At 32.6% G+C, this 18,526-nt stretch overlaps 1 protein-coding gene across 2 annotated transcripts in view; it reads right to left on the minus strand.

The window, feature by feature from the left end:
• Window positions 1–18,526, minus strand: part of LOC118183171 (alpha-tocopherol transfer protein-like) — a 168,667-nt gene that overhangs the window by 149,308 nt on the left and 833 nt on the right. For both annotated transcript variants that reach the window (XM_085827273.1, XM_085827274.1), the window contains exon 2: window positions 4,990–5,232. In XM_085827273.1, the coding sequence (XP_085683399.1) occupies window positions 4,990–5,232 (243 nt within the window). The remainder of the gene's footprint in view (window positions 1–4,989; window positions 5,233–18,526) is intronic.

Raw genomic sequence — 18,526 nt, forward strand, 5'->3', positions numbered from 1 at the left:
TTTATTCTGTACATAATGCTACATAAACTGTCGAAAGTTTGAATCTCATCCTAAATTCAAAAAATAAAATACTTGATATGGACACTACATGGCTTCCTTGCAGGGCCTATCCAATTATACACATTTTTTTTTGGCTGCACTTCATTTCTTCGTATTTCCTCGAATTTCATTATAAATATATTTTTGATACAATCAATTCAGTTCTTACTTCGTGGCAAGCCAAAAATACATAAATCCTCAAACTATCTTCATTTTTAAAGTTGTAAAATATAAAAAAACTTAAAACACCAAATAGTGTTAAAAACGGTTAAAAAATAATTTTTACAATTAAACTTAGAAGTTTCTACGCAAAAACAAACAATCTGACCAGCTGGCAAGAAGAAAAAGTTTTAGGTGTACAAAATTTAAAGTTAACTTTTGGTTCTACTGGGCAAAAAGACATTAAAGTTGGTGCACGAACTGTCTTAATTTACTACTCTACTAAAAGTTTGAAATGTAAACAAATGGCAACCTCGTTAGGCCTAGCCTAGCGCTACTTAAACTTTGAATTTCTGATAACTCTACACTATAGCATGCAGAGTAACTAAGTGCATAAAATAATCTAATCAAAAGAACAACTTAACTCAATTACTTTTAAAGCAAAAAATGCCCAATTTACCAGCACATAATAATAAAAATATGGTCTCACTGAGCCAGATAACCGAATGGTAACATTTATATATATATGATTTAATTCCAGTCCCTGGTAAAACATTTTTAACATTTTGCTTTCAAGTTACTTCAAAACATCTTTCAAAATAGGACTTACTAGTATGGATTCACTCTTTTAAGATAGCTACATGTTTTTGAGTTATGCGAGATATATACTTGGATACGTGCAGGTATCACAAAAAATCGCTTTAGAATCTCTTCTACATACATTTTACAACTCGTTTAGGAAAATGTCGTCCTTTATTCTATCCTTACCTACAGTTGTCACCCAAAAACATCGTTCAAATGGATTCGACAGTGGTCAAAATGGATATTTTTGTTGAACTATAATACCGGAAATTTTTCGCGATTACAATACTTCCTTTGCTACGTACAAGAAAGTAAAAATGTACACCAATAATAAAACTGTTTACATATATTCGGCAGTTTTAAAGACGTCAACTTCTAGCTGATGATAAATATTCTGTTTTAAGCCTGCGGAGGTATTTAGTGTCAATAAGAAACAATAAAAATCATGGTTTCATAAGATAAGTAGTGAATTTAATGACTAAATATTTAGAATAAAGAATATTATTATTAGAATTACCAGAAAACTTTAATACTGCTTAAATGTTTCAATGGTTCCTTGAATATCTTGTATATTTAACGAGAAGAAAATTATCTAAAGAACTATAACCACCTTTTCTAAGAAAACGTTTAAGCAGAATGAATGCAAGTGAAAAAGCTGTTGTTCACAATTGATATTCACAGGGCATATTTTAGCGGAGTTGTGTTTTACTTGAATTACAAGCATAAGAATTCAGAAATATTAGTTTAAAAAATTAAGGCAGAATTTGGTGGTATTTCACTTTATAGAAGTGAACAATTACTTGGAAGCATTACAAATCAAAATGTGATACTCTAACATACTTACATTTTTTACATAACAGGGCGCATTTACTTTCTTTCCAGAAAAATTTCTTCATTTTAATCTCTTACTCTGAAGACAATTTTGTCTGCCATTAAACTTAAATTTGCTTCAAATAAATATTATTGCATTGAATTTTATTTTTTCTTCTAATTCACATGTGTAACGATGTTTAGAGACTAATTAAATTATATGACGCTTTACTTATCACACGGATTCCTTTACACGTCCTCGCACACCATACATAAAAAAAGCAAGAGGGAAGAACTATTAAAAAATATGAATTTGATTTTTTTTATATGTTGGTTGTTTCAAAGTTACTCAATTCTTTTTATATACTATATTTCAAACCAATTTTATGAATCTTAATTTGCGTTCAAACTTATTTATGCGTAAAATAACTATTTAATCTTATTATCTGATTCTGTTAGATTGCTTAATGCAATTATCAATGCAATATTGTTGAATTGCTTAATGCAATTTAACAATAATAAATTCAATTTAGCAATAAAACGAACCGAGTGTGACACTCTTATGATCAGATTACGAAACCACAGATGAAATGTTTTGCACTTGCAGTCAGAGAGATTGAAAGATTATGCCACATGATAATCTTTCAATTTTTTTTCTATAATTTTTCTTGTAAGTCTTAAATGGGATTTTAAGGGATAGAAAAAGCCAGTTTCACTAAGAAAGTCTCGATAATGTTTTCCCTCCCCTTAGGCAGACAACCCTGGAGTGTCGCAATGACATGAAACCGAAAGTTTTCTGGCAATCACATGAAACCGAAATTTAAGAAATAACAGCTGAACTTCGTTGTCTATTTGACATTGAGGAGATCTTTGGTATCTTTGGTTTCCCTTTAGTATTTTAGGAGAGACCTCGAAAAGAATTTTTAGAGCCATATTTAGTTTTATGCTGTATTTCTAAATAAAGCAAAGTATTTCACTATTTCCAGCATTTTAGCCATTGCTATTAGATATTACTCTGCTAACGTGTTGTCTAAAAAGGTTGCCAAAGAATGAATGATTGTTGAATTCTCTTCACAATGGGCATTTCTAAAATTTGGCTCCAGCACACCTCTGGCAGAGAATAGAAGACGAGGTCTTGAAATGAATGATATGCGAAGTAAAACTTAAGTGCAAAAAGAGCAATGGTAATTAATATATTTTTATCAAAAGAGTTTCATCGACTGAACACTACTTCAGTTGATGAAATTGGTCTCTTCATTTAATACTAAATGAAGTACCACAAACAGTAAGGTATTGTTTTGTACTAAACTGTAAAATCTATGTCAATCAACCTTTTCTTTTTGTTGTTTCATTTTTTTCCTCTTCTTCTATTGGCAAATGAAAGGTACGTACCACATTCAAAAGATAGTGTTTTGTACTAAATTAAAAAAAATCTACATCAGTCAACTTTGTTTTGTTGCATTCAGCTGTCGTTTTGTCAGTGTCGTTGACGTAATGTCTGCTGACTCCGCCGTCTATGGCTCTCTTTCGCAAGAAGGAAACCTTAAATTAATCCTAGGAGCATCAAGGACTTTCTTTTGAAAGAAAGGGAATTAGCTGTTTCGCTTGGCCAAATCCAGCCATCATCTTTTCGAGAAATGTTATTTTCAGATTCTTGTTTATATGCCAGAGACCTCTGCCTATGGTTTTGACAGATTGAGTACTGAATTTGCTTTCCACCATATTTCGATTCCATACAGGAATCATCTTGCTTCGTATGGTAAAAAAAGAATTTCCTTTCCATCTGGACGGCAAGAAGTCCTTATATCAGATTTCAGTTCGATAAACACTGGCAGTTCCGACCTGGGTTCGAGTCCAGGCTAACGGGCTGGCTTCATGGGCCTTCCCCATGAGTAACGTATGTACGACCCAGTTTCCCTTAGAACTTCCTCCCCGTAGGCATCGCTTCCGTTCTCACAAGCCTTGTTATAATACGAGGGCATTTCGAGAAGTAAAGATACACCGTACGCCAGAGGAAAAGAAAAGTTTTGGTGAGCAAGTTGGCAACACAGGTGTTAACCTTGAACCGTTAGCTTTCTCCTCGCGATCATTCGGCATTTCAAGGTGGACTCTGGTTGGAGTAGGTCGTGTTTAAAATGGCTGCGCCGATTCAGAATCCCGCGAAATGCGAAGTGCGTTCCGTCATACGTTTTCTTCATGCAAAAGGTCAGCGACCAGAGGATATTCACAAAGAAATTGTTTCTGTTTATGGAAACATTATGAATCGACAAAATGTAACGAAATGGTGTCGTCATTTTTCTGGAGGTAGGACCGATGTTCATGATGAACAAAGAACAGGTCGGCCATCTGTCATCTCTGATGCCCTTCTTCAGAGAACAGAGGAAGCAATTTGTGCGAATAGACGTCTCAAATTGAAAGAATTGCATCAGATCATACCGGAAGTGAAAATGACAACTCTTTATGAAGTTGTGACTGTCAAGTTAGGGTACAGGAAATTGTGTTCGCGCTGGGTTCCAACAGACGACAACCTTCTATGACCGTGGGATACAAAAGCTTGTGCACCGACTTAACAAATGTTTGGATAACGGAAGTGATTATGTCGAAAAATAATAAATAATCCAGTTATTTAAAATGTAACTGACGTTTTCTAATTTTTTTTTTTTTTTAAAGGGAATACTAGCCATTGTATTTTTACTTTTCAAAATGCCCTCGTAAATAAATCAAGCCTCAGACTTCAGATCCCGTAGCAATCTGCAATAACAGAGCGCTAAAGCGGTTCTGAATTTGAATGAACAGCGCTTCTCTAAATACAGTGAAGAGATAAAGATTGGCATCAGCACACTGTTTATGAGGAACGTTATGGAGGAAAGAGCTTGCATATAACCGAGTTTACATAATTACAAATTGAGGTTGTTATAGCTGTGTTCGTCAAATCGTTAATTGGCTTTTTTCAAGCATTATTTTAATTGAAACTTAGCTGCTGAACAAGATCCCCAAGTCTAGAAATAATTTCTCTCAATTGCTGTCCATCAATAAATTTCTCTTCTAAAGCAAACTTTGTAAAGATCATTTTAAATTATAGCACCTTAAAAGCATGAAATATCAATTACTATCCCATAAATAAGACTGCAGTATCTGAAAATAACCTATTACTAAATGAAGAAATCTGAAAAGCAGTCGGCAGAAAGCGTAATTACGATGTCTATTAACGATGTGCTAAGAAAAAAATTATTTCTATATTAACATGTACATAAAGTATACAAAATCTGATTCTCTTATGAGAATATATTATATTAAATATTCTGAGAATGCATCATATTTCTATATTAACATGCATTTATGAGAATGAATATAAAGTTCTTTATTTACATAATATTTTATATAATAAGATTCATCTACCTAATCTCAAAATTCCCACGTTGCAACCGCCAGGACCTCTCAATGGCTGTGTAGCCAAGTGATTCATCTTCAGTACATGTGTCAGTTCTGAAGGGGTGAAATCAAAATATATTCTAGAGTGTTTTTTCTTAAGAGTGTAGAAATCATGAAGAGCTTCAAATGCTTCATTAATTCTATACTTTTTCCATCTTAGGAATGATAACAGAAAGATGTCCTCCATAAAAGGCTCGAAATTAGAATTTTCTGTGAAAGAAAAATAGAAATTTTCCTCAAAACAGTTCTAGGATATAAATTTAAGATAAAATTTAATTTTAGAAACAAACAAAAATTTAGACCTATACTAATATGAATAGGAAAATAAATTTACTAAATAAATCAAACAAAATTATTAGAAAAGTTAACTTAAGGAATAAAAGTAATTTATTTACATAAAACTATTTCTTTACATAAATAAGTATACAAGGTGATTCAGAACTCGTCATCAATATTTGGTGTGGAGGTAGGGAATAGGAAAAGAAGGAGATTTCAAAAAGGAAAGTATGGGCGCATGGGGGTGTAGAGAGCGCTGTGTGTACACAATTTCCATATATAAGCACAGCTGTTTGACGTTTCCAGCCAGTCGTCATTCGACTAGGTGACTTTGCAGAAGTAACATGAACCGGAATGAACTTGCAGATATGCATGTAAATGCCGGGCATATTCCAGAAGGTCCGTTGTCCATGCAACGCCGTTGTGAGTCATGCATTCTAGTACATGGTCAGCAGTTCGAGCACCTCTTGTAAATCTGTAAAACCGATGCAAAGAAATGTTACATGTAGGATAATAAATGTTTTTTTTCCCCTTACTGCTTCCTTTTTATGTTCTTTCCATCACTGAACTGGGGTTATTTTGCCCTACTACATGGCATATGCGCCCATGCATTTCTACGTGAAATCTCCTTCTTTTCCTATTCCCTATCTCCCACCAAATATTGATGATGAATTCTGAATCATCCGGTATACATATGCAAGATGCAATTCTAACTTTAAGTTGCATCAGCCCATAGATATAATTTTTAATTTGGTTACTTTTAATTTGGCTGTCTTATTTTCCTAAAATAGTAAGATGTTTATAAGCCTCTCCAACGCATTGTTTCAAAATGAATCCCTGTCATATCATTCTAATGTAACGCTCACGACACATATACCTACATAAAGAAAATCTTGATTCACCAGCAGACATAAATTAGACACATAACTACACTAACATCCAAATTGTACTCTACGCACTTCTCAGTATTTATATTGCTAATACATAATGCATCGCTTCTCTTTCTGCAAATACATTGTTATAGATTTGTAAAAGGTACAAATGTAGTTATTAAAAACGGGCTTGCATATTGCGCTAGTTAAAATGTGTATACCAAGAATATTTTTTAATAATAAAAATATATTGAACTGACAACGAGTGCAACTAAATCTGTTTGTCCTATAAACCGTTTTAAGTCACTTCATCTCAAATACCTCTAAAATTCACACGCCACCATCTATACCATCTAGACCAGCGGTCGCCAATTGGTGATGCTCCGTGAAAACCTTTTGATGGTCCGCAGAAAAATTGGTACACTATTTATACTTTTATGAAGATGCAATTTAAAAAATGACTACTAACAAAACCTATTATGGAATATGGATTATACTATTTTTAAATTTTAGCTACTACTTTTAGCGAAATTATTTCTGAATTTAGCGATATTTTAGTTACTTTTGTAGGTGTATCTAGCGGCATTTGAAAGTGAGAGTTGGCATCCATGGATATGCTGCTGTTATCAATATTAGCGCGAACTGGAATTCTCTTTCCTTTTGAATTATAAACATATACTATTGTAGTCGTTAATAACACAGTTTTTCTCCGTGTCACTAGGCAAATGGATGGATTTTTATGAGAACCATCTGCATTCTTGTTTATAATTGCATCACTGGAAGTTTTCCCTTTTTTTTTACCTCACTGCTGTCGATTGCGTCATTGCTGAGTAAGCAATGATTATTCTGTTTACAATAATTAAAAATTGTTGGCATAACAATTTGAGTTTATTGATATTTGCCGGTTTGTTCTTGCTTTCCGGGAAGTTCCTTTTCAATGATATGGAAATGTGAAGCTTTCTGTACAGGAAGGTAAGATTTTTGTATTTTTCATATAATTTTTCAATGTGAACGAAATGTGTGTATCAGTGAGACGTTAATAGTGTTTAAATTGTTACTTATAATCAGGGGTGTAGCCTGAATTTCTATAAAGGCATGCTTCTGAACACCAAATGTTTCGAAAATTATTTTTTAAATGAAAATTAGAATTACATGTACTGGAAAGTTGAATATCGTTCTTGCGTATTAATATGTTGTTTTTAAGGTATGATTTAAGTTTTTTTAATTTATATTAGTGGTTCGCCAAATATAAAATTATATATGTAGTAATCCGTTAAGTTCTAAGGGTTGACGACCGCTGATTCAGAATACTTGTTGATTTTAAGTGCAGTGAAATACGTTGAACGCGAAAACGCTTAAGACGGTTAACACGAAATAATACAACGGTTCCGACAAACGACTATGTAATTTCATGCATAGGTTTCCAGCTAGGTGGAAAAGTAGCAAGGTTGAGAAGAGTGAGTTAAGTTCAGGATGATATCTTAATTCAGAGGGAGTTAGTTTTGGTTCTCAATGTATTTTGATTGGATAATTAATGAAAATATTATTATTGGCCGAAATTATTGGCTGCTATTAATGGTTGTTTCAGTTTTAGTTCGATTTATATTATCAGAATTATGTAAAAGTCATATGATATGGATTTGTCTCGAAATGATGCAGTGCAAAGATAGATTACTATTTTTAAAATAGAAAAGGGAAATTAATTTACTAATTTATATTGTAATTTATTTTCCATATATTCTTTATTTTTCTTACGCACATATATATATATACATATATACTTATATATACACGGACGCACACACATATATATTATATATTAATGAAATTAAAGCAAATTCAAATGTATTTTATTTAACAAATTAGAAATAAATTAGTAAAAACAAATTCTTCTGCAGAATTGCCCGAAATGAAAAAATTGAAAACATGAATTAATAGTGAAAAATATATTTTTTATTACGCACGCACACACATATATATTATATATTAATGAAATTAAAGCAAATTCAAATATATTTTATTTAACAAATTAGAAATAAATTAGTGAAAACGAATTCTTCTGCAGAATTGCCCAAATTGAAAAAATTGAAAACATCAATTTATAGCGAAAAAAATATTTTTTATTCAAAAAATAAAAAATATTTATTCAAACAATAAAAAATATTTTATATTTTAATAATTAATTTTTTAAAGAGTGAGTTTTAAAATCATTAAATATAGCGAAACTATAAATAAAGAGCATTAACATTTTTAATTAAAAAAATCACTTGTGTTAATTAATTCATTGGTTTCTGCAATTTTTACAGATTTTCAAAAGAGATCGTATACTAATTTATTTCTAACTTACACCCCCCAAAAAAAAATTTGCTTTGATTTGTAAATACTAATTATTACAATTGAATTACTACAGCTTAAAGTGCGTAATTTGGCTTAAAGGTTATCTGACTTAACTTTTTAATTTATTTAAACTCTTTCTCACTTTGAACATTAAAAGAATTTTTACTCCTTTGAGTATCCAAGTAACTACAATTTTTTTTAAAATTCTTTCTTGTTCTGACTGAATGATACATTGCGTTTTATCCTAGAGTTACCTGAGGTTATCTTAGTGTTCTAAATTTTAATATTTAGAAAAATATCATAATATATGTATATATTATGATATTTATATATATATATATATATTTATCGTAATATTTAGAAATATGTAAAGATATTTTCTTTGGTGTAGTCTGGGGCCAAATTATATCCTACTGAACGTATTTAATAAAATAGTAATTTAAAAAATTTTAAACTGCTCATTATTTTGATTTTGTGAAAAAAAAAATAATTTAGCTTGAAAATGTTTGTTGCTCAAAATCAAGAAATATAATTAATTTTTGTTTTGAAGTTCATCCAGATAGAATTCATAAATGCCGCTCCGTTGAAATTTCTCTTGGTTTTTCCTTGAAAAAGAGTCAGTTACAATTCATTCCTGTTTTTGATTTAATCACCTTTTATTTTCACGATTATTATTATTATTATTATTTTTATTTTTATTTTTTATTTTTATTCTTATTTATTTATTTTTTTTTTCCTGTTTGTTTTTCTCCGTGTCAGGTAACATTTCATCGTTGGTTGTTGAAAATTCTAAAAAAAATCTGTTTTTTTTGCATGTATATAAAGACAATGGGAAAAGGAAAGAAATATTATTCTAGGAACATTAAAACTTCAAATCTGATAATTCGTAAAAAATTAGATAAGGCAAATATGAGCATCCACGTAAGTAACGTAATGAAATTAATAACAGCATAATAACAGTACAAGGCATTCGAAATTTTAGAACTGATATATATGCAAAAATTGGAAAAGAACCTTACATATCAGAGCCAACATAATTAATACTTTAGGAGAAAGCGGAATGTTAATTATTATGTTATTTTAAGCTAATTTAAGAAAACTTAAGTAATAATAAAAATTGATATAAAATAAAACGGGATATTATTTAACCAGTTTACTTCATCAGTAGATAATACATTCTCAAATAAATTTGAGCACTTATTCTGGTTTTTGCATTTTAAACTAATTGTAAGAATCAATTTGTAGGATTCCTCACAGTGTAATGCTGAGTTACTGTTGAACGTGAAGAATCTTAAGAACTAATAAGAAAATAATTGCTTGAGTTCGTGTGATAGGAAACAACAAGATAGAAGGGTAAACTAGCCTTTTATTATTCCAACTAAAGCTTAACAAACTCCTTGGAGTGTACAATAAAGCCGACACTATAAAGGGCTCTGTACAATAAAGGGCTCTGAACTTAAGAGACTAAGAATAAAACTAAACTAATCTAAACTAAAGAGGTATAGCCGAAGATATCAAGATAACGTTAATAGACTGCGAAGCAATCAAGGGCCTAAAGTACGGCCGAACGTGATAATAGCTTACGAGAAACTAATCCGGGGGAGCAGCCGAAATACCTACTATCTCTCCCACTAAGGCCGAAGAGCTTCGCGGTTAAATACCGCTCTTCCTCATTATGTATTCAGACGTGATTCTAATACTACGTTCTGGCCGGAAGTAGTAATTTGAAGTTAAGAATCGACAGGAAAGGAACTTAAAATTACCATAATCCTTACAAATTCAATGTTTATATTTTTTATAACTAATATAGTTGCGGTTAATGTCCGACTGATTTTTTTCCTGCTGGTAAATTTATTAAAATTTAATTAGGTAAATTTATAAAAACATAATTATTTTAGTTTTAACTCTTTGCTCCAAATGCGCTATGTTTCATTCTGCGTAGGTTCGTTTTTTTTATGTTTTCAACTGGGACTTATAAGTTATTAGCCTTAAATTATCCGCTTATTTTAACAAATAACCTTTAGCAACGATGGCTACTGTAAAACTGAGCTTTAGTACCTCATTTTCTGTAAGCCTCCGAATAATGACAATTCCTTTTGTTGCTTTGCCTTTCCTTCCAAGCTTCTATATCAAAGACCCCGATGATCCCACCAAGGTCGAGTGGTAACGTAACTGAATACAGGTGTTGGATCCCGACAGAAGAGCTGGCTGAATGGGAGTTTCCCTGTCGTGTGGCTTGAATACGACTCAGTTATTTATAATACGTTGACTGCCACGCGAGTTTGTTAGAAAATCGCCTTCACGCCACGAGCGCTGCTGTACCATGTATCAATGATTTCGATAACGTCTAAAATGAAACATTTTAGTACATGTACTCAGTTTAAAATTTTTCCTCGGGAAATATCTGAGAAAGGGTGCGAGATTCGAAAATTATTTCTTCTTTCCCAAATAGTTTTTCTGTAGTGACAAATTGTTGCATTTTTTTTTTAAACTGTTGCCCCCAATTTTTTATAATATCTAAAAGAAAAATGAAAGATTTTAGTAATTTTTAAGTAAGCAGCGAAGAGGAAATCTGTTGCGAGGCGTACGAAAATTCGAGTCGAGTCGAGGGACAGTCGAGATTTTTCAGGAAGATAATGATAAAGAAAATTACATCTTCAACCTTCTAATTCGAATGCTGATAAATGCAGTGATCATAAATGTGGGGTACTACTGATCATATTTTACAAGGAAAAAAGAAAAGCTTATACCGAAGAAAGCACATGTCAGGTTAGTGAATGGAATAAATTTAGCTTTCGGCAACAATAATTTTCATTCCCTTCTTTTTTTTCCAATGGCAGATTGTGAACAATTACAAATGTAACCCAGTCCATTAATCTATACAAGGCCGAATGTGGTCTCTATTATGTAGGCACTTAATAGATGGGCCACCATCGCCTTTCCTATGAAGGGACGGACATTTACAACCATGCCTTCTCCGGGATTTAAACCCAGGTCCTTCGGCATTGCAGTCAGCTTCCCTGACCACCATACCGACTGGGGCGGCTCATTTTCATTTCTTTCTTTCATCATTTTTTTAATAGCCGCGCTCTTTACTTTGTAATCATTAGCTTTGCCCCACTACAAGAGCCAGAAGTGGTGTCAATTTCATTATGGAAGCACCTACCGGGTGGCCACCGCTGCTTTTTATTTGAAGGGACAGTTACAACCATGGATTTCTGGGATTTCAGCCCTGGCCCATTGCTACGGCAGTCAGTGTCACTAACGATGAATGGAATGAAAATAGTTAGCAACTTGAAGTTCTCTGATTCGAAACCTGGTGATAGCATAATTGAAATTTCGTGGTTTTTACTTCGAATAACTAAATAATTGTTATTGGAAGTTGGCTTTCTTACACACAAATGGCTCCATTCTTTGCGCACCCGGATCACGCTAGCCCACACCGATTTATCGGTCATTTCTTAGCAGTATATACTGATTGTTTAGACTTTTATGAATTGTCGTAAATCTTATACGCTTGGAACTAACAGAAAGGTTAAAGCATTGGCAACAAAACTCACGAAAACGTAGATTTTTAGATAATCGATTAATGAGAGTTCAATAATTTCGCCACAGAGTCGTACGCTGGTGGCATCAATGCTTTTGTACTTTGAAGCATGTTTATAACTTTGTTTTCGAAACGTGAATATGATTAATTCCCTTTAGCTAGTCTTAAACAATGACTGAACAACTGAGGTTCATCAAGGGCTTGAGTTTTCATTTCTCTCCCTTTCTTTGAGTTTGGAAAATCTTATTAATGCTTCACAAAGCTGCTGAAACTATTGAGAAGGACATGATGAGGGATGTTTGGGAAGATTATTGCATTAATACATGTCATGATGCAAAAGGGTCATACATAGAATATGTATAACTTAGCCTTGTAAACATCAGGATGTATTTTTCTAATCGTGTCAGTATTTCATCCTTGTTATTGAAAATTTTGTTCTCATAAAATTTTCAAATTTTCTGAATATTTTAGGTTAACCAAAGTATCATTAAAAGAAAAAGGTAATACGAAAAAATGCTCAAAATTATATCAGATCGACTAAAGATGGCAAAATCCACTACGACTATCCAACTATAAAGTGATATACTATATAGCATATTATGGAAACACTTGAAAACGTCGAACCTTTCGAAATTTAATATTAGAACAAGACACAAATAAGTGACCTGAAAGGCCTGGGCTCGAATCCTGGAGAAGGCATGGATATAACCTGTCTTTTCCTTCATAACAGGCAACGATGACCTATCTATCAGTGCCTCCATAAAGAGATAAATAAGTGCCTCCATAAAGAGATAAATAAGTGCCTCCATAAAGAGATAAACAAGTGCCTCCATAAATAGATAAATAAGTGCCTCCATAAATAGATAAATAAGTGCCTCCATAAAGAGATAAATAAGTGCCTCCATAAATAGATAAATAAGTGCCTCCATAAATAGATAAATAAGTGCCTCCATAAATAGATAAATAAGTGCCTCCATAAATGTCGAACCTTTCGAAATTTAATATTAAAACAAGACACAAATAAGTGATCTGAAGGGCCTGGGCTCGAATCCTGGAGAAGGCATGGATATAAACTGTCTTTTCCTTCATAACAGGCAACAATGACCTATCTATCAGTGCCTCCATAAAGAGATAAATAAGTGCCTCCATAAAGAGATAAATAAGTACCTCCATAAATAGATAAATAAGTGCCTCCATAAAGAGATAAATAAGTGCCTCCATAAATAGATAAATAAGTACCTCCATAAATAGATAAATAAGTGCCTCCATAAAGAGATAAATAAGTGCCTCCATAAATAGATAAATAAGCGACTCCATAAAGAGATAAATAAGTGCCTCCATAAATAGATAAATAAGCGACTCCATAAAGAGATAAATAAGTGCCTCCATAAACGTCGAACCTTTCGAAATTTAATATTAAAACAAAAGACAAATAAGTGACCTGAAGGGCCTGGGCTCGAATCCTGGAGAAGGCACGGATATAAACTGTCTTTTCCTTCATAACAGGCAACAATGACCTATCTATCAGTGCCTCCATAAAGAGATAAATAAGTGCCTCCATAAAGAGATAAATAAGTACCTCCATAAATAGATAAATAAGTGCCTCCATAAAGAGATAAATAAGTGCCTCCATAAATAGATAAATAAGTGCCTCCATAAAGAGATAAATAAGTGCCTCCATAAAGAGATAAATAAGTGCCTCCATAAAGAGATAAATAAGCGACTCCATAAAGAGATAAATAAGTGCCTCCATAAAGAGATAAATAAGCGACTCCATAAAGAGATAAATGAGTGCCTCCATAAATGTCGAACCTTTCGAAATTTAATATTAAAACAAAAGACAAATAAGTGACCTGAAGGGCCTGGGCTCGAATCCTGGAGAAGGCACGGATATAAACTGTCTTTTCCTTCATAACAGGCAACAATGACCTATCTATCAGTGCCTCCATAAAGAGATAAATAAGTGCCACCATAAATAAGTGCCTCCATAAAGAGATAAATAATTGCCTCCATAAAGAGATAAATAAGTGCCTCCATAAAGAGATAAATAAGTGCCTCCATAAATAGATAAATAAGTGCCCTCATAAAGAGATAAATAAGTGCATCCATAAACGTCGAACCTTTCGAAATTTAATATTAAAACAAGACACAAATAAGTGACCTGAAGGGCCTGGGCTCGAATCCTGGAGAAGGCATGGATATAAACTGTCTTTTCCTTCATAACAGGCAACAATGACCTATCTATCAGTGCCTCCATAAAGAGATAAATAAGTGCCTCCATAAATCTCCATAAATAGATAAATAAGTGCCTCCATAAATAGATAAATAAGTGCCTCCCTAAATGTCGAACCTTTCGAAATTTAATATTAAAACAAGACACAAATAAGTGACCTGAAGGGCCTGGGCTCGAATCCTGGAGAAGGCATGGATATAAACTGTCTTTTCCTTCATAACAGTCAACAATGACCTATCTATCAGTGCCTCCATAAAGAGATAAATAAGTGCCTCCATAAAGAGATAAATAAGTGCCTCCATAAAGAGATAAACAAGTCCCTCCATAAATAGATAAATAAGTGCCTCCATAAATAGATAAATAAGTGCCTCCATAAATAGATAAATAAGTGCCTCCATAAAGAGATAAATAAGTGCCTCCATAAAGAGATAAATAAGTGCCTCCATAAATAGATAAATAAGCGCCTCCATAAAGAGATAAATAAGTGCCTCCATAAACGTCGAACCTTTCGAAATTTAATATTAAAACAAAAGACAAATAAGTGACCTGAAGGGCCTGGGCTCGAATCCTGGAGAAGGCACGGATATAAACTGTCTTTTCCTTCATAACAGGCAACAATGTCCTATCTATCAGTGCCTCCATAAAGAGATAAATAAGTGCCTCCATAAAGAGATAAATAAGTGCCTCCATAAAGAGATAAATAAGTGCCTCCATAAACAGATAAATAAGTGCCTCCATAAAGAGATAAATAAGTGCCTCCATAAATAGATAAATAAGTGCCTCCATAAAGAGATAAATAAGTGCATCCATAAACGTCGAACCTTTCGAAATTTAATATTAAAACAAGACACAAATAAGTGACCTGAAGGGCCTGGGCTCGAATCCTGGAGAAGGCATGGATATAAACTGTCTTTTCCTTCATAACAGGCAACAATGACCTATCTATCAGTGCCTCCATAAAGAGATAAATAAGTGCCTCCATAAAGAGATAAATAAGTGCCTCCATAAATAGATAAATAAGTGCCTCCATAAAGAGATAAATAAGTGCATCCATAAACGTCGAACCTTTCGAAATTTAATATTAAAACAAGACACAAATAAGTGACCTGAAGGGCCTGGGCTCGAATCCTGGAGAAGGCATGGATATAAACTGTCTTTTCCTTCATAACAGGCAACAATAACCTATCTATCAGTGCCTCCATAAAGAGATAAATAAGTGCCTCCATAAAGAGATAAATAAGTGCCTCCATAAAGAGATAAATAAGTGCCTCCATAAAGAGATAAATAAGTGCCTCCATAAACGTCGAACCTTTCGAAATTTAATATTAAAACAAGACACAAATAAGTTATCTGAAGGGCCTGGGCTCGAATCCTGGAGAAGGCATGGATATAAACTGTCTTTTCCTTCATAACAGGCAACAATGAACCATCTATCAGTGCCTCCATAAAGAGATAAATAAGTGCCTCCATAAAGAGATAAATAAGTGCCTCCATAAAGAGATAAATAAGTTGCTCCATAAATAGATAAATAAATGCTTCCATAAATAGATAAATAAGTGCGTCCTTAAAGAGATAAATAAGTGCCTCGATAAATAGATAAATAAATGTCTGCATAAAGAGACCATCGCTTTCGATCCTAGTAGTGACCAACTTCAATGTGCGAGAAACATGCATACATGGATTCTTTTCTTTAATTTCTTTAATTTCTTTTCAATTCTTCTTCAATTCAATTTCTTTAAATATAATGCAGGGCTCTAATATTTGGTGGCAACAATTTCAAAAGTGATTCAGACTTTTATTCAGAACCAAAGCAAATTGCCAAAATAAAATTTATAGCCTTTCTGAGCTGAAGCTCCTTCGGGCTAAAAATCCTTTTCTTTATTTGGACAGAAGCATTTCTGTAAAAATCTCGAAAAATAAACTGGAATAATTATTTAACAGTGATAATAAACAAGTTCATTAGTGTTTTTACTAGAAAAATAAAGTATTTTTTCAGCAATTACCATATCTTTTCTCTGAAGTCTGCTTTAGGGGAACTTAATTTCAAGGAGCTGATAATATAGAATGAGATAAAAGAATCTTGTCTGCTTTTTTAACGGCGAAAAAACTTCAGTTTTACGAAACATGAACTAGGTAATAAAACAAATTCCAAGTGTGGGCTTCCAGATACCCATGTTCAAGTGGAGGACTACGCTGTTCAAAATTTGACGTCTTTGATGTCTTTTTCAAAGTGCGAGAAACATGCATACATGGATACAGATTCTTCGTTATTCAATTTCTTTTAATATAATGCAGGGCTCTAATATTTGGTGGCAACAATTTCAAAAGTGATTCAGACTTTTATTCAGAACCAAAGCAAAATGCCAAAATAAAATTTATAGCCTTTCTGAGTTAAAGCTCCTTCGGGCTAAAAATCCTTTTCTTTATTTGGACAGAAGCATTTCTGTAAAAATCTCGAAAAAATAAACTGGAATAATTATTTAACAGTTATAATAAACAAGTTATTTATTAATACATATTCAAACTCCATCTAAAATTAAGGTTAATTTCTAAAAATTCTGATTTAGTTGCTAATGCAGCTACTATTTGGCAAGTAACTGGAATGAAATCGATTACTGGAAGAATATCGATATCATCGTTTGAAGATCTAAGAAGATTATAATTAGAACTACTATAAAAAAAAATCTGATGTCCACACCACATGACTTCCTTGTACGGAATATTAAATTATACGCATTTTTCTTGCATTTTGTTTAAACTTATTGGATTGAATTAAACCTACTTCGCCGACAGCGCATAAAACCCAATAGAATAAATGCATTCTTTAAAATTAACTTTATTTGTTTACCATAGCGACACTCTGGCGCTAAGTTCACTTAAGAGTATTATATTTCGTTCATATTATAAATCAGAATGCACAAAATTTATGTCATTTAAAGAATTATCTAATCGTTGCCACATGTTCTATTCAAATACTATAATAAAGCTAGAACGATGTATAAAAGAAATTAAGCAAACAAAACAAAAAAGAAACAGTTTTTCACAGACGATTGAGTATTTCTCATTCAATTAATTCAGTTCTCACTTCGCGACAAGGCAAAAATACATAAAAACTCAAAATATCTGTATTAAAAATTACTAACTATTAAAAATTAAATTACTAATTATTAAAAACTAAATTATTAAAAATTAAGTAAATAACACTTATTTCCTCGAAAAAATTCCAGAAAGGATTAAGCATGACTGAATTCGCAATAATAAATGAAGGCGTTATCTTTGTTGTTGCGAAGCTACGTTTCTCTAGATTGGCAACAAATCCACTACTCTGCAGTTTCAAATGTAAACAAGCAATTGCCGCCATCAAAAAAAAAAAAAATTATTAGGCTTAGCGGCACTTAAACAAATTTAAAATTGTAGAAAATTCTAAAAATCTGCGTACAGATTTACTAAAGGCATAAAAATCTCAACCGGAAGATAAGAACAAAAATATTCAATCATTTTTAAAGCAAAAAATGTACAATTTACAACCATATAAGAGTAAAGAAACTGAGATCACTGAGCCGGGTAACAGAGTGGATATATATATAAATATATTTATATACGTTTGGCGCTGCCGATTGCAACCAAAATACGAGGTGCACATCTACATGTTATAGTAGTCCTATATACAAAATTTCAACGTTCTGAGGCTACTCGTTTTTGAGTTATGCGAGATACGTACGTACGTACGTACGTTCGTGCAGACGCCAGACGAAAAATTCTCTTTAGAATTCATTTTATAGCAGTTTTATAATTTTTTTGGAGGAAAAGACTCTTTCATTCTGTCCTTACGTACAGATATCATGCAAATACATCGTTAAATTGCATTCGAAAGTGGTCAAAATGGATATTTTCGTTGAAATATGCTGCCTGAAACTTTTCGCGATTACAATACTTCCTTTTTACTTCGTACAAGGAAGTAAAAAATCTGAAAGCTTTTTCAGATTTCACATTAAGTGGCGTTGTTTTTAACGGTTTGCGTGTTACCATTATTTATTAAATATCATGTTCTTCGCACTGAAACCATAAATTTCAATTCAACAGCCATATTGCAAAATAATTTTAAAATAGAAATCTTTAGAATTTCCCCAATACGCAGTCGCTTGCGCTGGAGGTATTCCCACTCCCGTACAGTGTTGCCATTGCTCGCTTTGAAATCGTTGAGTTTGTTAATTAATCAAAAATTAGTTAAAGTTTTAC

This window comes from Stegodyphus dumicola, chromosome 11, assembly GCF_044657685.1.
Source record: "Stegodyphus dumicola isolate Sdum_Otavi_A_Nest chromosome 11, ASM4465768v1".
NCBI classification, from domain to species: domain Eukaryota; kingdom Metazoa; phylum Arthropoda; class Arachnida; order Araneae; family Eresidae; genus Stegodyphus; species Stegodyphus dumicola.